Below are 27,006 nucleotides of genomic sequence, written 5' to 3' on the forward strand. Positions count from 1 at the left end.
CAAACCAGACTTACACTTTTGGCTTGTATTATAATGGAGATGCCAAATTCAGACTATTAGCAGGTGATTAGGTGAGAAACAATGTAAATCAGTAGACGTATGTCACACATTTCAAATGTGTCTATTTAATAAGCTGTGATAGTATTGGGCATGACAATGTACTATTGTAAGGTTACGTTGTATCAATATCTGCACAAGTACGGTATGTGAGTAGTACAACAAATTTACCAACTGGCTCAGCACTTGTCTCCTATTTTTTATGCTCCACTGATGAACATTATTATAAAGGAGATAACGTTTGGCCATAAAATCTTTGGTTTCCTTCTCAAAAGGCAATATATTTCAGTGGACATGAGTTTATTTCCCTTTTAAGAATATTTCATGCTTTAAATACAAATTGTGAAGATCAACTGTACACCTATGTACAATAAACAATATTCTCTATTATCACATGCATTACAATTCCCATTACAGTTAAACATTTTTGTAATTAACTACTGTCCAAAACAACTCAGGGGCGTAGAGCAAATGTAAAGGCTGCATTATCACATGAGCTATCTCCAAAATAAGCACATAGGCCAAAAAAGACTAGTCCAATATTTCAAACATGGGCACGATATTTAAGACCAGACAGCACAAGCCAACTTAGGCAAATGTATAGTGAAATAAAAGTTTCACACTGACATTTGAAAAATGTAAAATTGAGAAGCAGTCAACTTCGCACATTAAAGAACTTGCTACACAGGCAATTATACAATTATACCGCCAGCTGCAATTCTCTTCTAAATGTGTTTAGAAGACAACAGCCATAAAATCAGGAACAAGTCTAACACCCCCATTGTACTGGTAACAAGTGACCTTCACATCACTTGTAATTAAAAGTGCAGATGATCTATACATTTTACCGCAACACATTCCACAATGCTGAGAGTCTTTTAGGATGCTCTCTGCAAGAAATGTTACATAGAATGCTATAAAGCTCACACATACATATCCACATATGCTAACCCTTATAAAATGTTAGGGGACATACACTTCAATAGCTTACAACATCTCTGGTCGAGATATAGTGTTATTTGACACCAAGTAGGATAAGATCATGTTGAATATGACAAACTACAGACTGGCTGTTATCACAATTGTTAAAAAAAAAGATTCAATGAAATGCTGAGCTTCCAGACACCACTCCTCATCTCTGTCCCTTTTAAGGACATGGTATATTACCTTTCCTCACTGTTACCGTTATGGAAAGATTCTCAACATTCAAAACGATCCAGTCCTGTCCTCAAAGCTAAAGGTAATCAATTATGATCCACAGTAGGGAGAGACATATGACAGTGACCTCTATGACTCTACATTAACTGCTCCTACGAGTCCCTCTATCTAACATATGGTATTACAACAGTATATTACCATGAAGGCACTGCAGGGGAAAATGTGCTAGGAAGTTAACACAAGCTGATTCACACTAGTTCAAACTGCAACAAGTCTACGAGATGAATTGTGTTTTATTTACACCAGAGCTGACCTTTCAGCACCACTACATTTTGGCTATATACTGCATCCTGTATATAGCCATGTTATTTTCTACTCCCTATACAGTGCCTTTGGAAAGTATTCAGACCCCTGGACTTTTTCCACATTTTGTTACATTACAGCCTTATTCTAAAATGGATTAAATATTTTTCTTCAGCAATCTACACACAATACCCCATAATGACAAAGCGAAAACAGGTTGCTAGAGATTTGAGCAAATTTAGAAAAATGTCAAACAAACTTATTTACATAAGTATTCTGACCCTTTGCTATGAGACTCAAAGTTGAGCTCAGTTGCATCCTGTTTCCTTTATGGTAGAGTGGGCAGATGGAAGTCACTCTTCAGTAAAAGTCACATGACAACCCGCTTGGAGTTTGCCAAAAGGCACCTAAAGGACTCTGACCGTAAGAAACAAGATTCTCTGGTCTGATGAAACCAAGATTGAATGCCAAGCGGCACGTCTGGAGGAAACCTGGCACCATCCCTACGGTGAAGCATGGGGGTGGCAGCATCATTCTGTGGGGATGTTTTTCAGCGGCAGGGACTGGGAGACTAGGCAGGATCGAATGAAAGATGAATGGAGCAAAGTACAGAGAGATCCTTACAAAAACCTGCTCCACAGCACTCAGGACTTCAGACACAGCCAAGACAACGTAGGAGCGGATTCTGGACAAGTCTTTAAATGTCCTTGAGTGGCCCAGCCAGAGCCCAGACTTGAACCCGATCGAACTTCTCTGGAGACCGGAAAATAGCTGTGCAGCGATGCGCCCCATCCAACCTGACAGAGCTTGAGAGGATCTGCAGAGAAGAACGGGAGGAACTCCACAAATACAGGTGTGCCAAGCTTGAGGCGTCATACTCAAGACTCAATACTGTAATCACTGCCAAAGGTGCTTCAACAAAGTACTGAGTAAAGGGTCTGAATACTTATGTAAATGTAATATTTCTGTTTTTTATATTTAATAAATTAGCAGAAATGTCTAAAAACCTGTTTCTGCTTTGTCATTATGGGTTATTGTATGTAGATTGAGAAGGGGAAAAAACAATTTAATCAATTTTAGAATAAGGCTGTAACGTAAAAAATGTGGGAAAAGTCAAGGATTCTGAATACTTTCTGAAGGCACTGCATGTTATTTTTACTCGTTATTTACTGTGTATTTATTCCTCGCATCACTATTTCTATTTTATTTTTTTATCTGATCTTTAACTCGGCATTGTCGGAAAAGTACCCGTAAGTATGCATTTCACTATTAGTCTACTACGCCGGTTGTCTACGAAGCATGTGACAAATAAAATGTGATTACATTTTTTGCATCAAAAAGTAAATCTACAGAGCCAGTTCCTTCCAGCTTGTAAGACTCAAAAGGCCTTGCAACAGCTGAGACGGAGTGTGTTCTCTGAAACAAAATACACCGCCCTCTGATTCCGCACAATCATCTCTTCAGTCATTGGACAGCAGTCGACAATCACTCCTCCCCTTGCCGCCATTTCTGGGATTCCTCCTGGCGTGCGTCTGGGTGGATCTGGTTCCTCATGCCCCCCAGTACGTTGGAGGTGGCCTCGGTGGCCATGATGAGAGGCTTGACCACAGCTGGGGGGAGCTGTCTAAGGACCCCACCCACTGCCCCGGTCATCCCACGCTGCTCATGCTCCCGTGTGGCCGTGTCATAGATGGTCAGAGCAGTGTCCGTGATTCCCTGTTGGGACACACACATTGAACATGATTTATAACAGTCCTGATAAGTAACTTCATTCTGTACTTAATCTTGTAGTGTGTTACGCTTTAAGCAGCACTTACAAGCAGATGAGATGCAAATTGCTAGCGTCTTGCAAATTACCTCTTTCACAACACTGTAAGCGTTGGCTACTCCTTCTCTTAGGTCAACTGGCTGATGAGCAAATCGGTAATGAGAGAACCGTTTTATTCTCTTCATTTCCCTCTCATCGGATCCTGGAGATACCATGTCATAGGCAGTCTCTGCTGCTGCCTGAAGAGCACAAATCATTTTGCATTCCATTATGGAGCCTGACAAACTGCTAACACAGAAGTTGAGATGCAGGACAGTTACAACCTACATCAGAAATATTCTATCTGGACCAGGGTGTGTTTATACCTGGATAGTCCGCACCATGCGGTTGGTAAGCTCCAGAGCAGCCATAGCTGTGGAAGTGCCAAAGGAAGCAGTACCCCGCTGCAATCCCCGTACAACCCGACCATCCTTCCGGTACTGCTCTATCGGGAGCCACACCAGATCCCTAAATCCCTGGACTGAACAGGCGGAACATTTTATTTGGTCAATACAATTTATTATTATTTTTTTTTTTTAATAAATCAAGATTTGACTTTAATTTAGTTTATTAATACATAAAAAGTACTCTAACATACATACTGAACAAAAATATAAACGCAAATGTAAAAGATTTTACACTTCAAGTATTAAAGTTCATATAAGGAAAATCAGTCAATTGAAATAAATTCATTAGGAACTAATCTATGGATTTCACATGATTGGGAATGCAGATAGGCATCCCTTGGTCACAGATACCTATAAAAAGTAGGGGAGTGGAACCAGTTAGTATCCTGCATCATGCAGCGTGACATCTCCTTCGCATAGAGTTGATCAGGCTGTTGATTTGTGGTCTCTGGAATTGTGTACAGATCCTTGAGACATGGGACAGTGCATTATCCTCCTGAAACATGAGGTGATGGTGGTGGATGAATGGCATGACAATGGGTCTTAGGATCTAGTCACGGGATCTCTGTGCATTCAAATTGCCATTGATAAAATGCAACTGTGTTTGTTGTCCATAGTAAATACCTGCCCATACTATAACCCCACCACCCCAATGAGGTACTCTGTTCACACATTGTCTGCGGTTGTGAGGCCAGTTGGACGCACTGTCAAATTTTCTAAAATGATGTTAGAGGCGGTTTATGGTAGAGCAATGAACATTCAAGTCTCTGGCAACAGCTCTGGTGGACATTCCTGTATTCAGCATGCCAATTGCATGCTCCCTCAACTTGAGACATCTGTGGCATTGAGTTGTGCAACAAAACTGCACATTTAAGAGTGGCCTTTTATTGTCCCCCCGCACAAGGTGCACTTGTGTAATGATCATGCTTCTATGCCACACCTATCAGGTGGATGGATTATCTTGGCAAAGGAGAAATGCTCACTGACAGGGATATAAAACAAATTTGTACACAACATTTGAAAGAAACAATTTTTTTGTGCATACGGAAAGTTCCTGGGAACTTTTATTTCAGCTCATGAAACATGGGATAGACACTTTACATGTTGCGTTTATATTTTTGTTGTGTGTAAGCATAACAATAGTATTTTTTATGTTGATCCAAAAGCTTACAGACTACTTTCCTGTTTGGCGCAATTGGCCAAAAGCATGACATTTGTCACAGTATCTTTGTGTGTTGCTGAGAGGCTGAGACAGAATCTTCTTACAAAGATCCAGTTAATCATTTAAGGAAGCCCTTGCAAATTAAAACCACATGCAACATGCTGTCTGATGAATAGGTGAAGGCATTAGTGCCTCAAAACCAGTTTATCAACATACACATGTCCTACTTACCCAACTGTACCAGCGAGTGGATAGGTCCCACTCCACCCAACAGTCCTGGCAGCTGGTTCTTCTTGATGTCGTTCAGCCACTCATTTATTGCATAGGAAAAGAGCTTATCCACTCCCAACAGTCTGGAAGAAAACCAATAATGTCCTCACAGTTACTGCATACTTTATTATTCATACTATACATAGATAGCTTGTGTGTCATCATTTAACATAAAGAATGGCCCAATTAAGTGTTGGTAGGTCCAATGATAACAAATCATACTAATATGAGGGGACTGTACTGATTAAACCTACCCTTGTCTGTAGCATAACCGCCTTAGTTTCAACTCGGAGCAATTCAGCTGTGTCAACCCAATCACAATACCAGCAAACGTTCCCTGTAACAGAGGAACAGCGTAGGAAACATGAGCAAAATGTGCTTCTGTGAGGGTAAGAAACGCTATACTTATAAGGAATGCGCTTATCCATCAGAGCTTGTGAACCAAAATATTGCACAATATGTAAACTGGACAACACCAGTTGTCTGTAGCATAACCGCCTGTCAACACTGGAATCACTGAACACAAAACTGAATGTGTATGCAGTGTTAAGAGATTGTTAAAACAACATACCTGCTCCATTGAAACATGTTTCCCATGGTAATCCAGACGAATGGGAACTTCAGAAGTAAACCGAAACTCTCTGAGGGAAATCAAACAAATTAAAACAAATATTTCATCATTTGCTAACAACATCAATAAACACAATGTGGACACCTGCTCGTCTCATTCCAAAATCATGGGCATTAATATGGAATTGGTCTCCCCTTTGCTGCTATAAAAGCCTCCACTCTACTGGGAAGGCTTTCCACTAGATGTTGGAACATTGCTGCGGGGACTTGCTTCTATTCATTTATTTTTGGACCTTGCCATGCTGAAACGGGAAAGGGCTTTCCCCAAACAGTTGCCACAAAGTTGGAAGCACAGAATCATCTAGAATGTCATTGCATTCTGTAGCATTAATATTTCCCACGAGTCCAATGGCGGCGAGCTTTACACCACTCCAGCCGACGCTTGGCATTGCACATGGTGATCTTAGGCTTGTGTGTGGCTGCTGCTCATCCATGGAAACCCATTTCATGAAGCTCCCGACGAACAGTTCTTGTGCTGATGTTGCTTCCAGAGGCAGTTTGGAACTCGGTAGTGAGTGTTGCAACCCAAGACAGACGATTTATACGCGCTACAGCACTCTGCGGTCCCGTTCAGGGAGCATGTGTGGCTTACCACTTCGCAGCTGAGCCGGTGTTGCTCCTATATCTTTCCACTTCACAATAACAGAACTTACAGTTGACTGGGGCAACTCTAGCAGGGCAGAAATTTGATGAACTAACTTGTTGGAAAGGTGGCATCCTATGACAGTGCCACATTGAAAGTCACAGTTCTTCAGTAAGGCCAGACTACTGCCAATGTTTGTCTATGGCAATTGCATGGCTGGGTGCTCGATTTTATAAACCCATCAGCAACGGATGTGGCTGAAATAGCTGAATCCACTCATTTGAAGGGCTGTCCACATACTTTTGTATATACAGTCGTATGAAAAGTTTGGGCACCCCTGACAATTTCCATGATTTCCATTTATAAATAATTGGGCGTTTGGATCAGCAATTTCATTTTGATCTATCAAATAACTGATGGACACAGTAGTATTTCAGTAGTGAAATTAGGTTTATTGGATTAACAGAAAATGTGCAATATGCATCAAAACAAAATTAGACAGGTGCATAAATTTGGGCACCCCAATAGAAAAATCCCATCAATATTTAGTAGAGCCTCCTTTTGCTAAAATAACAGCCTCTAGACGCTTCCCATAGCCTCTAATGAGTGTCTGGATTCTGGGTGAAGGTATTTTGGACCATTCCTCCTTACAAAACATCTCCAATTCAGTTACATGTGATGGTTGCCGAGCATGAACGGCCCGCTTCAAATCATCCCACAGATTCTCAATGATATTCAGGTATGGGGACTGGGATGGCCATTCCAGAACATCGTACTTGTTCCTCTGCATAAATGCCTGGGTAGATTTTGAGCAGTGTTTTGGGTCGTTGTCTTGTTGTAATATCCAGCCCCGGCGTAACTTCAACTTTGTGACTGATTCTTCAACATTATTCCCAAGAATCTGCTGATATTGAGTGGAATCCATGCGACCCTCAACTTTAACAAGATTCCCAGTACCGGCACTGGCCACACAGCCCCACAGCATGATGGAACCCCCATCAAATTTGACTGTGGGGTAGCAAGTGTTTTTCTTGGAACGCTGTGTTTTTTTTGCCGCCATGCATAACGTCCCTTGTTATGACCAAATTTAAACTTAATCTTTGTTTCATCAGTCCACAGCAACTTTTTCCAAAATGAAGCTTGCTTGTCCAAATGTGTGTTTGCATACCTGAAGCGACTCCGTTTGTGGCGTGTGTGCAGAAAAGGCTTCTTCCGCATCACTCTCCCATACAGCTTCTCCTTGTGCAAAGTGCGCTGAATTGTTGAACGATGCAGTGACACCATCTGCAGCAAGATGTTGGAGGTGGTCTGTGGGCTGTTTGTGACCGTTCTCACCATCCTTCGCCTTTGCCTTTCCGATATTTTACTTGGCCTGCAACTTCTGGCCTTAACAAGAACTGTTTCTGTGGTCTTCCATTTCATCACTGTTCCTCACAGTGGACACTGACAGCTTAATTCTCTGCGATAGCTTTTTGTAGCCTTCCTCTAACCCATAATGTTGAACAATCTTTGTTTTCAGGTCATTTGAGAGTTGTTTTGAGGCCCCCATGTTGCCACTCTTCAGAGGAGAGTCAAAGAGAACAACAACTTGCAATTGGCCTTAAATACCTTTTCTCATGATTGGATGCACTTGTCTATGAAGTTCAAGTCTTAATGAGCTCACCAAACCAATTGTGTGTTCCAATTAATCAGTGCTAAGTAGTTACAGGTATTCAAATCAACAGAATGACAAGGGTGCCCACATTTCTTCATAGCCTATTTTTCACATCTGATTTAATTTCATACAACTTAATATTGCTACACTAAAAATCTTTGTCTGGACAATACCCCAGTACTCAGCTTTTATTAGAAAATAAATGGCATGCCACTGTGATAATTTTCTGTGATGATAGAGTAAATTATTATGCAGCCTCAGAGGGGTGCCCAAACTTTTTCATACGACTGTATAGTGTACCTGTCCACCTCTACACATAGTAAGGACATCTACCTGAAGAAGATGGGCTGGTCAGTGAAGGATGATGCAGTGGCAACCTCAGATTCCCCAGAGTCGCTGTTACTGGGCAGGGTGAGGCCGTTGAGACTGAGGCTGGAGCGGCTCTGTGCAGGCACAGAGATGATGGGGGCAGGGTCCTGGCTCCCACCTCCATTCTTAGTGAAGCTGCACGAGACCTCTGGGGCAGACGGCTTCTTCATTGAAACACACAGTGCTGCAGACCAACAAATGCATCATTGAGGGTCAATATTTTGCTCAGCGACAAATCATGAAATTAAAGCCATGATGAAAATGCTATTCAATAGGCTACATATTTCATACAATAGTAGCCTCTAGCCAAGGATATTTTACCTTCTTGATCAGGTGGAGAGAACATCTCAACTTCAGCAGCAAGGCTAGCAAAGAAGTCTTTCAAGAAAAACAATGCATCCTACATGAAAATAAAAAGCCTGTGTCATTTCAAAGGGATCAATATTAAAACTGAAACGTGTTAAATGAGAGCATGTGAAAGCCTATCAATTTCCATGTTTTGAAATCTTTTGCAAATCTCAGAAGGATGTATGATTAACTAGATAAAACCAGCATGTTTTTCTCTGGCTCACCTGATCGATGTTGAGGCGAAGGGGCATGAGTGAGACTCTCAGACAGCACTCCTGGGGTGCTTGACCCGTCTCTGGACACATGTGCAGAGCCCGAACTGTCAGCTGCAAGAAAACAAAAACGCATTCAGCCTCATCCACTACCATGTCTTTGATGTGACCACAGTCACATGGACATTACTCTAGATGCTCAGTGTCCCTCACCATGTTGGAGTGGGCCGTGCGGGGCATCTCCTTGCTGGAGTAGAGGTACAGGAACTTGTTCATCTGGGAGGTGGCCAGTCTGTCTCTGATCTCCAGGTCCTGGACGATGAGCACCTGCCGGGACACAGGCTGGTCCGCCGCCGACCCAGAGGCCACCGGGACCTGGGGGTATACCTCATGTTGGAACCGCACCTGAGAAAAGAGCAAGAGGTCCTAAACTTTAGCTTCAGACTCATAGGCAACATGTTGTATAGTTACAGGAGAGGGGGGTTGTGTCGTGTTCTCTTACCTTGCTGAGCTGGATCTCCATCAGGACGTCAGAGTTCCTGCCCCGCCCCCCCCCGGCCCGTCCTCCACCCCTGCCCTGTCTGACTGGGGTCTGGGAGGGGGAGCTGTGTGGGGTACACCTTCAACATAACACAAACATTAACAGAGGAAACTTGATCATCTGTTGCACCTTTTGACCATTACATCCATTTCTTTCTCTAGCCATCCTGACATTTCACACAATCTCAGTTCACATCTCCCAGTATGGTTGTTGTAATAAAGAACAGTTGAACAGTCCAAAGCACACACACTCACCCCCAACTTCTAGCTGGAGAGGAGGTGAATGTGGAGCTCCCAAAGTCCTTCCCCCCGTACAGGTGCCATATGACAGAGATCTCCCTGATGAGGTAGCGCAGCTCTGGGACAGGGAAGTTCAGGGCTCCCCTGCTGGAGTCGCTGCTGTCCAGGGGCAGGCCAAAGTGGTCGTCTTTGATCTCAATGGAGTCTGGGATTAACTTGTTCACCACGGGCTCCTCGTCCCGATCCTGAAACAAACACACCCATCACACCAATGCAATGGAGTGACACTAAAAATGTACAAGTTATTCAACATGTTGAGTAAGTAAGTGTATGAGATGCATGCTCTTACGTCTGCTCTGGAGCCCGGGGTCTCTAGAATACAGAAGTCGTCGGTCTCTGGGACCAGGATAGGGGCAGGGGTGATGAGGGGTGAGTGGAGCGTAGGGTAAGTGGGACTCAGCTCCTGTGGCAGATTTCCGCTCTCGTCCGGGAAAAGGAAGAGGTCAGAGCGAGGCTGGTCGAGGTCATGATTCTGCTCCTCATGAATTCCTGTGGGGGAGAGTAAGGACAACGTAAAATCACTCAGACAACTACTATGCATGTAGTAAATGTCAAGTCGTTTTAGTTGCATATAGTCTCACCGTTGTGTTGAAAGGCCAGGCTGTGCTGGTTGTCTGTCTCTTCCATGGCCTCACTCATCAGGTCCTGCAGCATCTGCTGCTCAGCGTCAGGGAGCGGAGGGGCCTGGGAAGGGGGCCGGCTTGAAGCCTCCGACTGACCAAACAAACAAGGACATGAACACCATTTTAAGTCAGCAGACAGTAGTCCATTGCCTCACGACAATATTTACACCAGTATAATTTCTACACAGTCCAGACTGGTCTACTCTCTCTAGGCAATAGTTTGACATGCTGTAATGGCTATGTTGAGTCATAAATAAGCCTCACAATTTACAGATACAACAAATTCTCCACTGCCCGATCACTGCTCTTCACTCTCAAGGCAACAGTTTGATATAGCGTAATGGCTATGATAAATCATACATGTATCTGAGGGGTATAAATGCTGACCTTGGCTCTATGCTTGGAACAGGTGCTTTTGGCCTCTGGCCCAGGAGGGGGCACTAGGTCTCCATAGCTGGCCACATACTGGATGAGGTTCATCAGAGCAGCACAGGAGTCTGAACACGTTCTGATGTGGATGACGTCACTGGAGCAGCGCAGCTCAAATCTGGGCTCAGTCTGTCAAAAGACACAGTGAGAAGACTGGATCAACGGTGCCATCTTGCTGTTGGAAAGACTTTTCTCATAGATCAACAGAGGTTGTCAGCTCTTACCAATTCTCCGTCCACTCCAGGTTTGACAGCAGTGATCCTCAGCTCTAATGTTCCCATGTCTACCACCTGCACATAGTCTGGGAGATAAAGCACATGGGTTACTGGTCCAATCAAATCTGTTTAAATCGAGAATATGTTAAAGCATCTTTGAATAACATATTTTACCAGAGTTTGTCTCACCTCGCATTAGATTTACAGAGACGGCATTGCTCTTGTCAGAGAGGAACAACGCTGCTTCATCCAAAATGATCCTAGAACCAACACAAAATACATACTGAAACACATCAACGTCCAACTTCTGATTTCCTGTCATTGACACGTCCAGTGCTGCAACTGTACCTGAGAGTGGAGGATGAGTGGTCTAAGGAGACACTGCTGGAGATGCTAAATGTCTCCACAACCAACAGAGACCTGAGTGGCAGGTACAGGGGTCTGCAGAGAGGATATACACCATGTTAAAATACAATCATACAGATCAGGTATTCCCAAAATGGGGTACGCGCAATGCCGTCGGGGGTACGCCAAATAAAAATGTGATTCCCATGTTTATTTATTTGTTATTATTTTTATTTATTTTTCACATTTTCAAACAGTACATTTATATTTTCCAACGGGGCTATAACGTTGGGTGAGTTTTTTTTCCCTCACCTGACTAGCTTCGTTTCACTGCCAAAAATAAAATGAAACCATCTTGTGTTCAGCAAAATAACACAATGTCAAATACAGTTAGCCTAGTCAAACAATTAACATCCAATCACATTAACCGTTACTCTCTCGCAGGAAACCTTCACTCTTGCGCAAACATTTAGAAACGAAACATGACAATTCGAAAAATAAGCCACTGGAGTTTTTTGGAGCGAGAATAAAGACTACTTTCAAGTAGTAAGATATATAAAAGCAACAGATACCATTAATAAGAAGGGGCTAGAAGCGTTTTATATGGTGAGCTACAGAGTGGCTAGGACAGGCAAGCCCCATACTATTGTGGAGGACGTCATTCTTCCTGCTGGGACAATGCTGGGGGAAAAGGCCCAAAAAACTATAGACAATGCCTTCATAAAACAACACTGTTTCACGACGCATCAGTGAAATGGCAGGAGATGTTTTGAAACAATTATTACTTTGCATCCAAGCTAGTGAATTCTATGCGTTACAGCTGGATGAGTCAGACGTGGCGGGCCTGGCACAGCTCCTGGCACAGCTCCTGGTATATGTGTTACATTTATGGGGGTCAATTAAGGAAGACATCCTCTTCTGCAAACCAGTACAGATACATCTTGACCACCAAAGTCCATTTGATGTCACAAATCTGTCCAGTACTTTAAAAAATATGAGGATATTTTTAAAGTACTGGACAGATTTGTGACATCAAATGGACTTTGGTGGTCAAGATGTGTTGGTATCTGTACTGATGGCGTAAAAGCCATGACAGGGAGACATAGTGGAGTGGAAACGTGCGTGCAAGAAGTTGCTCCCGACGCCACTTGGGTACACTGCAGCATCCACCGAGAGGCTCTTGCTGCCAAGGGAATGCCTGGCAGCTTGAAAGATGTTTCGGATACTACAGTGAAAATGGTTAAAGCAAGGCCCCTGAACTCTCGTGTATTTTCTGCATCATGCAATGATATGGGCAGCTACCATGTAACGCTTTTACAAAAGTGCGCTAGTTATCAAGGGGCAAAGTATTGACCCATTTTTTTTTTAATTGAGAGACAAGCTTAATGTTTTCTTTACTGACCATCATTTTCACTTGTCTGACTGCTTGCATGATGACGAGTTTCTCACACGATTGGTCTATCTGGATGATCTGAATCTAGGATTACACTTTCCATAAGTGTATGATTTTTTGTGTGCAAATGAACTCAAGTTTACAGACAATGTCAAATGTGATATAGCGAAGCACCTAAGTGAGCTGGGTACATCATTACGCAGGTACTTCCCCGAAACGGATGACACAAACAACTGGATTTGTTATCCCTTTCATGCCCTACCTCCAGTCCACTTACCAATATCTGAACAAGAGAGCCTCATCGAAAATGCAACAAGCGGTTCTGTGAAAATTGTATTTAATCAGAAGCCGCTGCCAGATTTCTGGATTGGGCTGCTCTCAGAGTATCCTGCCTTGGCAAATCGCGCTGTTAAGACACTGATGCCCTTTGCAATTTCGTACCTATGTGAGAGTGGATTCTCAGTCCTCACTAGCGTGAACACTAAATACAGGCACAGACTATGTGTGGAAAATGATTTAAGACACAGATCTCTCCAATACAACCCAACATTGCAGAGTCATGTGCATCCTTTCAAGCACACCCTTCTCATTAACCTGTGGTGAGTTATTCACAATTTTTGATGAACAAATAAGGTTTTATATGTAAGATGGTTAAATAAAGAGCAAAATTATTGATTATTATTATATTATTATTTGTGCCCTGGTCCTATAAGAGCTCTTTATCACTTCCCACGAGCTGGGCTGTGACAAGAACTCACACTCATTCTTATGTTTAATAAATGTACCATATCGTGTGTGTGTGGCAGGCTTACAATGATGGCAAAAAATAACATTTGAGAGTGCGCTGACCCTGGTGCTAAAGCGGTACACAACTGGAACTTCAATGTTCAAAGGGGTACGGGACTATAAAACGTTTGAGATCCAGATACACAGCCAGGTTAGGTTACAAACGTGACGTATGTACACTGTAGTGTAGTCTACTATTTCCCCAACTCCAGTCCTCCAGTACCCCAAACAGAACACATTTTTATTGTAGACCTGGACAAGCACACCTGATTCAACTTACCAACTAATCATCAAGCCCTAAATGAGTTGAATGAGGTATTTTAAGCTGGGGAAACAACAAAAATGTGTGCTTTTGGGGGTACTCGAGGACTGGAGTTGGTAAACACTGGTCTAGTCAACAGCACCTGTAGTCCAATGAGCAGCTCCACAGGTGCAGATGAAGGGTGGTGACTGAGGCAGGTGGGATGTAACCCAACACAGGCTCATCAGACACATTCAGGAAGTCCACAATCTGTTACACACAACAAAGAAACACTGATCAGACAAGAGTATGGTTAATTTTATCCAAGGGATGCTTAATTTTGTGGCCTCAGATCATACACAAACACCTTGGATGGACATGTGTTGTGTTTACCTGGTCATACCAGCCCAGTTTGGGGGGAACCACTCGGTGCTGGAGTGTGGTCCCTCTCACTCCCACTGCAACCAGGAACTCCTGCAGAGGAAACGCATACTAACAGTGAGCATATATCTCCCCGTCTGTCAAAAATGACATGGATTTTATTTCTCAAGCAACAGACTAGTGTTTGAAACACTGGCACAAGTTAATGCACACCAATAGTAGAAATGTAAATGGGGTGTACCTACCTTGACATTGCGCTCCATGTTCTGGGAGGAGATCTTGACGGCGACAGACAGCATGCTGTGGTCCTCCAGGCCTATGCCCTCCGAAGGGGACGCCCTATCAGTCTCAGAGGGGTAGATGGCCGGCTCCAGCCAATGAGGACGCGTCCTGCAGGGCAGCTTGATGTCGGACACTGTGGTGTCTCCTTCCACCAGACCTAGGTAGAGATATAAACCCATACAATGAAACAGACACAGTGGCATCCCCATGAACAATGGCATATTGACTCATTTGCAGAGGGGATCTATGAAGCTCCACCTCAAATGTGTGCCCAGGCTTAACATCTCCCGTCTTACCTTGGTGATAGAGACAGATGTTGCTGGTGTGGAAGCAGATGTAGTGCCTGTCTTTGTAGCCTTCGTACTGTGTCACGCTGAACAGGACCCCATTCTTCACCTCCAACCAGAACTCTCCATGTCGGTTATTCAATATAGTCTTATCCTCCTGCTGGAAAATAAAAATACAAATTGGGGGACCAGTCAGTCAAACAGTCTCAGAGAATACCCAGCTATTTAAATGCAATGTAAATGAGAAATGACAGATCATTGTGAATCTAACTCGGGGTTACCTTAGCGCTGGTCTGCAGAGCCACCAGGCCGTGGTTGACGGTGAGGATTACAGAGAACAGGCTCTGGGAGGTCTTGCTCTGGGCTTTGGGCTTCTTCTTCCTGCGAGATCTGAAGCACTGCTCAGAGGCAGGGGAGTAGTGGTGCATGGTCTCCTCCTCCGATCCACTGTCCTCCTCTACAGGCACAGGACACCACAGCCATACGGGTGGGGAAAGTTGCAGTTCATTTGATATGAAGGAATAACATTTTAACCATTACATTTCAGTACATTTTTACCTGGTACATTAGTACATCTCAATAATAGATGAGATGCAGCTGCGTATGAAAACCATGAATGAGGTTGAGATGCAGCAGATGTTGGTTGAACTATGTAGGGAGAGTCTCACCCTCAGGGCCAGTGGAGCGGAACGGGCTGAAGCTGTCCTTGGTGTAGTGTGCAGCATTGATCAGCTGGCTGGCTACAGACAGCCCTACTCCATACGGCATGTTCTCCACTGTCTCCACAGGCGAGGGAGCGTTGGGCTCCCATAACAGCAGGTCATTGTTTATCCTGCAAGAGAGGGGGAGTTGATTATAGACATAGTAAAATGATCATAATAATATTATAGTAATAATAATAATAATAAAATACATTTGATTAGTTTCCCCAGTTTTTTGTTCACAGTACCTGTTATGCAGTTTCTCATAAAAGGCTTTGTTGGGTAATGATAATTGCACATTTGGCAAGCACAACTCTAGGATAAAGCGGGAATTGCTCATGGTTTTCTCCTGGAACTCTGTCATTTCAGCCACATCCCCAGGAATGACCATCTAAAGGAGAGGGGAAGAAATGTCAATCATTCAAGTTGCCTTAATTACCAGTCCTAACTAAATGTTGATCAATCAGTCCTAATTATGTTCAAATGAGTGTTTCAATAATAAATGTGCTCCTACCTCCTCATTCTCATACATGACCCGGCGTGAGGAGAAGGGGGAGGGTTCAGGCTTCCCAAAATCACAGACATCCTTCAGTGAGTGGGCACCTCCCCCCTCCTCCTCCTCCTCCTCCTCAGGGGAGTGGCCTTCAGCCCCCTCGTCCTCCTCCGCAGTCACACGCTCCAGGATGGAGTGGACAGCGGTGGGGTTGACTTTCAGCACCACTCTGGAGGGGCAGGGGAGGGTTAGTCAGGAGAGTTTCTCAACATCTAAGGGACAAGGTGTAGGTATGACATGAAGCAGTACAGTACTACATGGACAGGTGTACAGTACCTGGGCCAGTCAAACTTCCCACTGTCAGAGGTGGTCATGTCTCCATCCATGGTGTGGGAGACCCTGAGGAACCTGGCTGCAGGCTGGTCCTCCTGTTCCTGGAACTTCCCTGTGCGAATGGATGAAAAATGAATACAGAAATGATATATATCAAAAGTGGTTCTGGTTTTGAGGCCGTCCGTTAGCAGCTGGGTGACATACATACCGACTAGCTCTCTGAAGGTGAGCTCCATCTTGGTCTGCTCTGGGGAGCTGCTGCCTGTGAACTCTGTCTTCACCTCCAGGTCCTCCAGTTCCAGGTACAGAACCTCCTTCTGCAGAGACTTCTTAAACCAGGGGCCTCTCTCCTGGTCCGAACGCAAGTCTGGGATGGGGAAGCGCACCACCAGGCTCAACACAGGAGCATTGACTCTTATCGACACGTGAGTGTTGGCTGGAGTACGGCTGTCATCAAGGAAGACCTCTGTAAAGGCCTTGTGCTATGGGGTGATTGGAAAAATGTTGAGGTGATTTACTTTTTCATAGTTATTGCAATAATAGGCAGCTTCCTTAAACACATGGTAAAAATCGCTGCTATGACTGTGTAAAGATGGTCCTCACCAAGCTGATGTGTTTATTATAGGATGTGTACATGTGAGAGGCCATCATCTCAGTGGTGACCAGTTTCTGTGGCTGTAGCAGAGAGTTGAGGCGGTCCACGATGCTGATGTCCAGTTCAGAGCGGACCGCCCCCAGCTCCACCTGGAAGTCAGCCTTCCTGGGCATGGTGCTCAGACGCACCTGTCCACCCTGGAAGAAAGCATGTAAGGGGGTACTGTATCAGGCACTGTACAGGATTTGCTACATACTGTACATTGTGGGCCGAATACTAACTTGAGATGCACACAAATCTCAGTTTGACGTTAATGCATGACTGATGCAGAATTAAGTTGGAGTTAATTGAGAGTATGGCAAGTTGGGTTGTGGAACTGGGAATCTAATTACGGTGCATTCACTGCAGCTTTTAATCTCCCTAAGACTGCTCTTACCTGCAGCCCTCTGCGTTCAGACAGTTTGTAGAGCAGGTGGAGGCAGGTGGCAGATGGTGCCTCAGTGGTGACAGGGGTATCAAATGTCAGGAGCTGAGGTGGGACAGACCGAGAGAACATCAACATCTCTACAAGCACATGCCATCTATGCCTAGATCCAAAAATAGAATTAAACATCTGTTATGTTGTTATGATATCTGTTATGCGCATGTGTTGTAATCTGATTACTGGGACACTGTGGATGTTATTGGTGGGGAGGGCCTTTACCTCTGTGTACTGGACCCCTCTTAGGGACACACCCCTTTGGGCCTCAGAGGGGAAGAGACACTCCAGCAGCTCCATCTGGCCCAGGGACACGTCTGTGCTGAAGCTGTGCAGGCTGGAGCCCTGACAATGCTCATATGTCACCTTCATCCCCTGAGCCACAAACCTGGAGAGATAGAGGACACATATGACATGGGATTGAGTCAGTCAGGTTACTAAGGTGGCAGGGGAGTGCAAAATATTTCAATAAATTCACCTGAGGTGGTCATAGGGGCAGGCATCGTCAAACGCTGTGCGTAACTGGATGAACCCTGCTGGGGGGAGCTGGTCGGAGCAGACAACCCTGAAGAAGTCAGCAGCCATGGGGGCCAGGGGGCTGGGGGCAGCATCTGGTGGGGGCAAGGGGTCGATGTGGAGAACACACACAGCCAGGCTCCCCAGTGTCAGCCTGAAGACCAGCTCCGGCCTGGACTCATCACCATGGGCTTTGGTTGGGTGGGCTGAAACATAGTACAAAATGAGTGAATTACTGACTTGTAAACACTCTGCTCAGTTTATTCTAAATGGTAGTGACAGTGTATCCTGGTTCTTACAGGTCTGTCTCAGCAGCTTGTGTTGGAGTGGTGAGTCCCGCATCAGGAAAGGGCTTTCTTGGGTCTGCTTCTCCCTCTGTCTAGGCACATCAAGGTAATCGTCCCAGAGGTTCTTAGAGGACAAAGGAACAAAGAATTACACTGTTACAATAACCATGTCATTAGATCAGGCTAAGATGCTTTTACTAAGTCTAGTGAGACGTACCGTGGCATTGCCAGAGGGAGACTCTCCTGGAGAGGGGGAGTAGTTACTGTTGAGTGACAGGTCCAGGTCCACAGTGGGCGGTTCCCCCAGTGGGGGGAGGGATGACAGGCTGTGAGACATGTCCATGTCAGCCATGGAGAAGAAGACATCCTCTGCTCCAACAAGAAAGAAACTACATCAAACAATTGGTCATGATATTTAGATATAAGCCTATAGTAACTACCAAAAAGCTCAATACGAGTCATCAGGTTATTAAACAGTGGTTGGAGGTAACAATTCATCTGAACCTCGGCTGGACACAGTTCTGGTGGTCTGGCTCTCGAAAAGGTCAGGGTCTTCCCCGGCCATCATTGAGTCCTTCTTCAGGCAGCGGTTTAACTCCATGTGGAGCCGATACTCATCCTCCTGCTGCATGGGACGGTTCCTCTTGTCCTTCCCCCACTCCGGCCCACCTTCGGACACAAAAGCAGAGTCTTATAGTGTTTCACTCAACAACCTCTGAGGCAGCTCCTTTTAAGATATCATCATTAAATTGCAATCATTAAACCCACCTGAGCCTGAAAAAACTCCAAACATGTCCAGGAGTAGGTGAACTTGCCGTGGAGATAGCAGCACGATCATTGTACTGATCTGTCCATCAACATCCAACTGAAAAACAAAAAACCCTTTCAAAGACCAAGACATTCTGTGCATTTCAGTATGTCCAAGTTTCACAGCTGCTGTGCCATTTCAATCGTGTGAGAATGCTGACCCAACCTTTGCTCCAGGCATGGTTTGGTTCTGTTTCAGGACAAGCGACAGATCGATTCTGCCACTAAGGTGACCAATCTGCATGGGTTCAAAGGGTGTTGCAGAGGAAACAGGCTCCGTGAACTGGGGGTGTGGCTCACAGATTATTCTGGGGTTCCAGCTGGGGGATAACTTGGCCTCTGTCTCCTAAGGGTGTGCAGAAAAGGGAAGAGCGAGTGAGTATCAGTTATCTGTGCTTAATACTACACATGCGATTATTTGGATGTAGACTCACTGCTGGGATCGGTGAGGATTTGAAGCCAGCTCTGGCCGCCTCTGAAAACTCGTCCCAGAAGACGGTGACTCCCTCCAGTTGCAGGTTTTTATGTGCAAACGTGGTGGGCTGGTGCACATTCACACTGGAGCTCTCCTCGCCCGTCTCATCACAATAAACAATCCTGAACAACACAAAACAGATTTAAGAGCTCACGTAAAGAGTGGAAAGCTCTGTAAACTGCTCAATAAAATCAGGAATACCTAAGTAAAAGTTATTGGACACTACTCGAATGTGCAAGTAGTTGTTATAACCTAACTTACTTGTTAATTCGCATCTCAAGACCGATTCCTGTTTTGGAGTTTTCTGGAACATGTTCTATTCTGAGAACCGTGTCCAAAAAAGTCACCTTGACTCTTCTCAGAACTACAGAAATTAAAGTAGAAATCATAATCAACCCTATTGATCCTTGGGAAAAAGGCCCAATCAAGTGTTAACTTATTGTACAGTAACTTTGTACTGCACCTGTTTCTATGGTCTCTGCAAACTTCTCCAATCCCTCTAGTGGCTGAAAGCTTTCCCCCAAGTCATCCGTTAGTCTCTGGCTCAGACACTCTTTGGCAAGCTGCATGCTGCTCGTCATGAAGCTGGACCAGTACATGGGTTCCAAACCTGATGCTAGGGGCACACAGGAAGAAACAGTCATGGTCAACATGATTTATTCAATTTGTAGTCGAAGTGGAATCGTTAGCTAGTTAGCTGTGTGCGCACTCGTAGCAGGTAGCCACAGTACAATGATGCTGAAGAAACAAACAAAAGGAGGTGTCTTCTTACCCATGCGTGGTCTGGGTCTGAACACCATCTCCAGTCCCTTGACCTCGAGGGCACAGTTCTCCTGCAGCAGGGATGCCCATGGTACGGTCAGGGAGATGGTCTGGATGAAGCCCTCTATTACCTCGAAGGGGGCATCCACTGACTCCAAAATCTCATTCAAAGACTGAAGGGGAAGAAATAGCACTCAGGCAAAGGTACACACAAAGCATTTATGTCAATACAAATCCAATTATGCCATTGCTATTATTTGTTTACACAACAACGGTTGAACTTACCCACTTGTCCAATGGCACTTGTGCCAGGGATCCAGTGCCTTGATAGAGGTCTAAGCTAAGCTGATCTAAACTCAGTTTCTCTTGTAGGAAATTGCCCAAATACCGATGCAAAAGGTATCTGCATGCCCGCTTCTTTATAGACTCAGAAAATGGCCACGGCATGTTGGTCTGATAATTGTGGTGGCTGCCAAATGGCTCCAAATATGGAGAAAAAGGATGTTGGAGAACTATATATTTATCATAAGCATGGGTAGCATGGGTAGTATCGGTCTTGTCATCCTGGCTATTTAAAATCAGGAAAATGTCAGCTTAAACATCCTATACATACAGGGAGAATTCTATGGTTTCTATGGAGAGATGTGGCGATAATTCCAACTTCAGTTCGCTGTACCTATCAATGAAAAGGAACATAAGATTAAAACTCAACTTCACATTTGAACACCACACTAGATAACAAGTTAAGAGTTCAGTACCATAGCAATATTGTTGTCATTCCTAGGAAGAAAAGTAGACAGCATTATTGTTGGTAGCTACATGTGGGTGACACCACCCTGACTTCCAAGCGTCGGGTTAATATCTATAAAGAATGGGTGGCAATATCTAGCTAGCATCACATCATTGTTTGCGCAAACCGGGTGTCTAACGTTACTCGCTTGATAATCCTGTCCATACCGTCAACTGAAAGGATCCGGCGAAATATGATAGGTTTTAATGGTTTGACAATACTGCTAGGTTATTTTAGTTTGATTACAAATATGTAGCTAGTATGACAAGCTTACCAGGGTATGTCGATAGCTATAAAATTAAATCCCCACATAATCGACTTGTTTCTCGTCTGGGGTTGTTAGCTAGCTAATGTTAGCACGACCAAGCTAGCATGAACCTCTTGGACTAGAACTAGTTTGTCTGCCACGCTCTTTTGAATATAGCTCAACTGACATGGCACGACAATATGTTACGTGTCCTATAATGAGTTCTATATAGCAATTTGATGGCATAATAGCTTACGTTTCTCACCGTCTGCATGAATTGTTTACAAACACTTTCATGACACTGCACCATTGAGGGAGTTCGATAACGTAAACCAGTCTATGGCCCGTGACATGTGACCGGGCAAAACCGGTGAGTGAGGGACGCCCTCTCAAATCGAACAGTAATCTGCGCGCTCATCCATGTTGTCAACAAGGCAGCATGATGCATCGTTAAGAAACATTTTTTTTCCATAAAATATGTTCTAATTTTCAAACGAGATAAATCATTTTGATCAAAATCAATCACTTTTGTATTTAAAAACACATAATCAAACTATTACTACACGTGATTAACCTACGTCACTTTTGTTTTGAGCAGTATTCGCCATCGGCCAGAATGGGGCACCTGGCTCACGACCGGTTTCCAAAACAGATGCAATCAAGGCTAACCCGCTTCACCCGGGGTATGTCCGGGCATTAATATAACTCCCTCTTGACGCTTTCCACGCTCCGCTGTACGTAAGACAGGGGGACGTACACAACCGCACTCCACCCCTTCTGCGAAAATCTACTAAAAGTGTTTACTGCTCATATGCTCCCAGTAAAGCTTTTTCCTCCACAAGCCATTCCACTTGAACTGTTTCTTATGACTTCTGATCAGAATATTGCCATGTTCAAAATCAAGGTGTAGAAATATTTGCAAATAATTAATTATCAAAAATAATTAATAACAGTGGTGTTGAGGGGGGTGCTGAGAAGTATTTATGTCTGTTATAAAGTTATTTTGTGGAGAATACCTCATTCTGTCAGGGCAATGCCTCGATCACACCGACAGCATCATTGCGTGTTGGTACACCAGAAGTACATTTATTTCCAATGAAACGCTGCGTTTGCCTTGCAGCATCGCGTTAGAGAGGCAGTTGCCGTACGTTCTGTGTGGTGCATACATTGGATTTATCGAGTGTATGCGTCAAACTGTATGTACAGCAGTTGAATGTTGAACTTTTGTTACACACGCAGAGATTACACACACAGAGATGATGCTGCATACCACTTTGCACAATAACGCTGTATGTGTGATCGAGGTGTAAACTACTTCTTTGAGGTTTATTGGCAGACTACATTGGCACAATCTAATGTAGAGGTTGTAAAAAAGGTTAAACCTTTATTACGAAATACTAACTATATTTGTAAGTATATTGTCCAGTAGAGGTCAGTGTTTGAAAGTAGTTTGGAATTGAAGAAAGCACCAGAACAACAGTGAAATCAGTGGGATCTCGCGTTTTGCAACACATGGTTGCAAACGCAGCGTTCTGTTGGAAATGAATGTACTTCAGGTTTAAAACACTGTCGGTGTGATCGAGGCGTTAGCTGCTTAGTGATTTCAACTCATGCCTCAGCTCCGATATCAAACGAAAAATCACTAGTGAACAGTAGTAACTATGGTATGAGATGCTAGTCATACTCTGGTCTCAGTAGTTATCACATGACTCATGAATGAATTCCAAACCATCACAACACACCAGGCTTTAAATAAAATTAAATGTTATTTGTCACATGAGCCGACAACAGTGAAATGCTTACTTTACAAGCCCTTAAAATAAGAATATGTTCTTAACTGACTTGCCTGGTTAAATAAAGGTAAAATTAAACAACAATGCATTTTTAAGAAAAACAAGTGTGGGGGGGGGTAGTCCGGGTAGCCATTTTGATTAGCTGTTCAGGAGTCTTATGGCTTGGGGGTAGAAGCTGTTAAGAAGCCTTTTGGACCTAGACGTGGTGCTCCGGTACCATTTGCTGTGTGGTTGCAGAGAGAACAGTCTATGACTTGGGTGGCTGGAGTCTTTGGCAATTTTTAGGGACTTCCTCTGACACCGCCTGGTATAGAGGTCCTGGATGGCAGGAAGCTTGGCCCCAGTGATGTACTGGGCCGTACGCACTAGAGGTCGACCGATTATGATTTTAACGCCGATACCGATTATTGGAGGACCAAAAAGGCCGTTGCCGATTAATCGGCCGAATAAAAAATATAACTGCCTGTTCAGGGGCAGAACAACAGATTTGTACCTTGTCAGCTCGGGGGTTTGAACTTGCAAACTTTCTAGTCCAACGCTCTGACCACTAGGCTACCCTGCCGCCCCATACAAACTGACAGGCAACAACTTGGCTTTGAGAAATTCTTTAAGAATTTTAAGCCATGTTTGTAAGGTGCCTGATACTTCTGTATACACCCCGATATGCTTTAATCATTATTTTGTTCCATCTCGGTCTGATAAAGTGTTTCTTGAATGGAGGGAGAAGGGACTGGCCACAATGGAAGACTTCTATATAGATAAGCAATTAGTATCATTCATCCAATTAGAATAAGTTCTCCCATTCACATTTTTTTCTGTTACTTAAAAGTCAGACACTATATCAAAGGGGAAATTCAAAATGCTGACACCCTCCCTGAACAACATTCGTTTTATAATTCGTTACAGCGCCCTCCCAATTCAAAACACCTCATCTCACAGTTTGTCTCCTTTTTTCTCCAACTACACAGAAGCCTCTACTAGCCATCTCAAGGAGACCTGGGGTAAAGAGTTAAATATTGAGATCTCAGATGATCTATGGGGAGAAGCCCTGTCAAGAATCCCCTCCTGTTCCATCAATGCCAGATATCAATTGATACAATACAAGGTTGTGCATAGACTTCATTACTCCAAAACCAAATGACATAGAATTTACCCCCAGGTCTCCCCACTGTGACAGGTGTAAAGCCTCAGAGAGTTCCTTAAATCATATTTTTTGTCTCTGCCCCATACCATACTCAATAATTATTGGAGGAACATCTTTGATTGGTACTCAAAGGCATATGAGAGGGCCATTGACCCTGAAGCAGAACTCGCTCTCTTTGGCTGCTCAGAGTCAGTTTTAAGCTCGTCCTATGAGGAACAACAGGCTCTGATGTTTGGAATGGTGGCTGCTAAAAAAATATTATCCTCACAGAATGGAAGTAACCCACACCGTTGCTTTAATAGGTGGCTAGTAGAAATGATTAACACCATTAACTTGGAAAATATTAGTTTTTTTTAGGACCAACTCCTCAAAGTTTGGGGTCCGTAAATGAGAACTTGTTCTCAACTTGCCTACCTGGTTAACTAAAGGTGAAATAAATAAAAATGTCCAATCAATTGAATTTACCACTGGTGGATCCAATCAAGTTGTAGCAACATCTCAAGGATGATCAATGCAAACAGGTCTCATAGCAAAGGGTCTGAATACTTATTTACATAAGGTATTTCTGTTTTAAAAAATGTATAAATGTGTAAACATTTCTAAAAACCTGTTTTCGCGTTGTCATTATTGGGCATTGTGTGTAGATTGATGATCAACATTTTTTATTTAATCAATGTTAGAATACAGCTGTAACGTTACAAAATGTGGAAAAAGTCAAGTGGTCTGAATACTTTCCGAAAACACTTCAGAAAGTATTCATACATACAAGTATTCATTTTGTTGCGTTACAGCCTTATTCTAAAATTGATTAAATAAAAAACATCATCAATCTTTATTACAGCCTGAATTCAAAATTGCTTAAATAAATAAAAAAACACCTATCTACACCCAATACCCCATAATGACAAAGTACAGAAATACAGAAATATCTCTGGGATGCTGGCCTTCTGGGCAGAGTTCCTCTGTCCAGTCTCTGTTATTTTGCCCATCTTAATCTTTTATTTTTATTGGCCAGTCTGAGATATGGCTTTTTCTTTGCAACTCTGCCTATAAAGCCAGCATCCCAGAGTCGCATCTTCAATGTTGACGTTGAGACTGGTGTTTTGCAGGTACTATTTAATGAAGCTGCCAGTTGAGGACTTGTAAGGCATCTGTTTCATAAACGAGACACTCTAATGTACTTGTCCTCCTGCTCAGTTGTGCACCAGGGCCTCCCGCTCCTCTTTCTATTCTGGTTAGAGCCAGTTTGCACTGTTCTGTAATATATAATATAATAATATATGCCATTTAGCTGACGCTTTTATCCAAAGCGACTTACAGTTATGTGTGCATACATTCTACGTATGGGTGATCCTGGGAATCGAACCCACTACCCTGGCGTTACAAGCGCCATGCTCTACCAACTGAGCCACAGAAGGACCACCTTCTGTGAAGGGAGTAGTACACATTGTACGGGATCCGCGTTGTACGGGATATTCCGTTTCTTGGCAATTTCTTGCATGGAATAGCCTTCATTTCTCAGAACAAGAATAGACAGACGAGTTTCAGAAGAAAGTTCTTTGCTTCTGGCCATTTTGAGCCTGTAACCCACAAATGCTGATGCTTCAGATAATCAACTCGTCTAAAGAAGGCCAGTTGTATTGCTTCTTTAATCAGTACAACAGTTTTCAGCTGTGTTAACATAATTGCAAAAGGGTTTTCTAATGATCAATTAACCTTTTAAAATTATAAACTTGGATTAGCTAAAACAATGTGCCATTGGAACACAGGAGTGATGGTTGCTGATAATGGGCCTCTGTATGCCTATGTAGATATTCCATTTTAAAAAATCATCCGTTTCCAGCTACAACAGTCATTTACAACATTAACAATGTCTACACTGTATTTCTGATCCATTTTATGTGATTTTAAAGGACAGAAAATGTGACCCCAAACTTTTGAACGTATATATACAGTACCATTTAAACGTGTGGACACACCTACTCATTCTAGGGTTTTCCTTATTTTTACTATTTTCTACTGTTAGAATGTTTTGCAATTGCCTGCCATAGCCCCAAATAAAATGTAAACATTGGCTGGTTGGGGTCGCGAGAATTTTCAGATATCCAAATGCCGTCGTGGACGAATTTTTTTTTGGCAACCCTTAGTCTACAGTAACAAATCCATCAATCCAACGTTCACTTGTTAACTACCTTTCTATCTTCGTTTGAATATACACCGATATAACAAGTTGTGAAATATATATATTAGGCGAACAAAACAACTTTTTAAAACACACCGCTTGGGTTCTTCAGGCACAGTCAGAATAAGCCAGATATTTCACCGGATGTATTAATGATAAGCATTCCAGCCAGCATCTGGTTGGCGTTTCCACTCACTACCAAATATGGTCATGAGAGGAAGCCCAGTTGCCAGAGGTGGGAGAAGATTGAGCGATATGGAGTTTGGCCGAAATTCTGCACATTTTCTCATCGATTAAACATTTGATCACCATACAGTTATTTTTGTTGCCAAAACTGGAATCGGTGTTTTGTAGGCTACCCTTTGTCAACGTTTCTAAAAGGTGCGTTGTTTGGGAGTGCAAGGGCGAATTGCGTTACTGCACACGCGCACTTCTCAGAGTAGGTATTCCCTAACAGAAATATGCAAATAAATGCAAGAACGCGACAATAGGATCTCACTAGCTCGTTCTTGGCTCTGTCCACCTCCTTGCTCGTTCTGCCCACGATTATTCATGTTCTCCCATTAGAAACGACAGGCTCTGCTCTATCTTGGGTTACTTATAAAACATATTTGCTTCAGG

At 43.5% G+C, this 27,006-nt stretch overlaps 1 protein-coding gene across 4 annotated transcripts; it reads right to left on the bottom strand.

The window, feature by feature from the left end:
• Positions 1–105: 105 nt before the first annotated feature.
• LOC118368293 (autophagy-related protein 2 homolog B-like) lies at positions 106–21,986 on the bottom strand. 4 transcript variants are annotated; one of them, XM_035752288.2, is made up of 43 exons: positions 21,845–21,986; positions 20,515–20,905; positions 20,240–20,402; positions 19,931–20,083; positions 19,729–19,831; positions 19,427–19,589; positions 19,159–19,338; positions 18,954–19,050; positions 18,690–18,854; positions 18,403–18,554; positions 18,198–18,309; positions 17,861–18,104; positions 17,608–17,770; positions 17,341–17,433; positions 16,913–17,101; positions 16,518–16,791; positions 16,313–16,421; positions 15,998–16,205; positions 15,732–15,874; positions 15,451–15,614; positions 15,064–15,239; positions 14,792–14,942; positions 14,459–14,652; positions 14,226–14,306; positions 13,996–14,102; positions 11,416–11,508; positions 11,257–11,327; positions 11,077–11,153; positions 10,811–10,981; positions 10,382–10,514; positions 10,090–10,289; positions 9,756–9,985; positions 9,463–9,580; positions 9,174–9,365; positions 8,973–9,074; positions 8,722–8,800; positions 8,365–8,584; positions 5,736–5,805; positions 5,419–5,501; positions 5,126–5,247; positions 3,652–3,806; positions 3,376–3,525; positions 106–3,234 (listed from the first exon to the last, which is right to left on the bottom strand). In XM_035752288.2, exons 2-43 carry the CDS (start codon positions 20,674–20,676, stop codon positions 3,004–3,006), a joined length of 6,243 nt encoding a protein of 2,080 aa, XP_035608181.1. In that variant the 5' UTR covers positions 20,677–20,905; positions 21,845–21,986; the 3' UTR covers positions 106–3,003. The 4 variants fall into 4 exon arrangements, with proteins under 4 accessions (XP_035608181.1, XP_035608179.1, XP_035608180.1 ...); XM_035752286.2 differs by lacking the exon at positions 21,845–21,986 and adding an exon at positions 21,532–21,783; XM_035752287.2 differs by lacking the exon at positions 21,845–21,986 and adding an exon at positions 21,523–21,783.
• Between the last annotated feature and the right edge of the window lie 5,020 nt (positions 21,987–27,006).

The sequence above is a fragment of the Oncorhynchus keta genome, chromosome 35 (genome assembly GCF_023373465.1).
Source record: "Oncorhynchus keta strain PuntledgeMale-10-30-2019 chromosome 35, Oket_V2, whole genome shotgun sequence".
NCBI classification, from domain to species: Eukaryota; Metazoa; Chordata; class Actinopteri; order Salmoniformes; family Salmonidae; genus Oncorhynchus; species Oncorhynchus keta.

Bases quoted from the DNA above. Each gene is read 5' to 3' on its own strand.
- LOC118368293 (XM_035752288.2), bottom strand. From the start codon at position 20,676: ATGCCGTGGCCATTTTCTGAGTCTATAAAGAAGCGGGCATGCAGATAC. The intron at 14,307-14,458 runs GTAGGTACACCC...TTTCCTCTGCAG, and splicing joins ACATGGAGCGCAATGTCAAG to GAGTTCCTGGTTGCAGTGGG. The intron at 3,807-5,125 runs GTAAGTAGGACA...CCGCCTGTTCAG, and splicing joins CCACTCGCTGGTACAGTTGG to TCCAGGGATTTAGGGATCTG.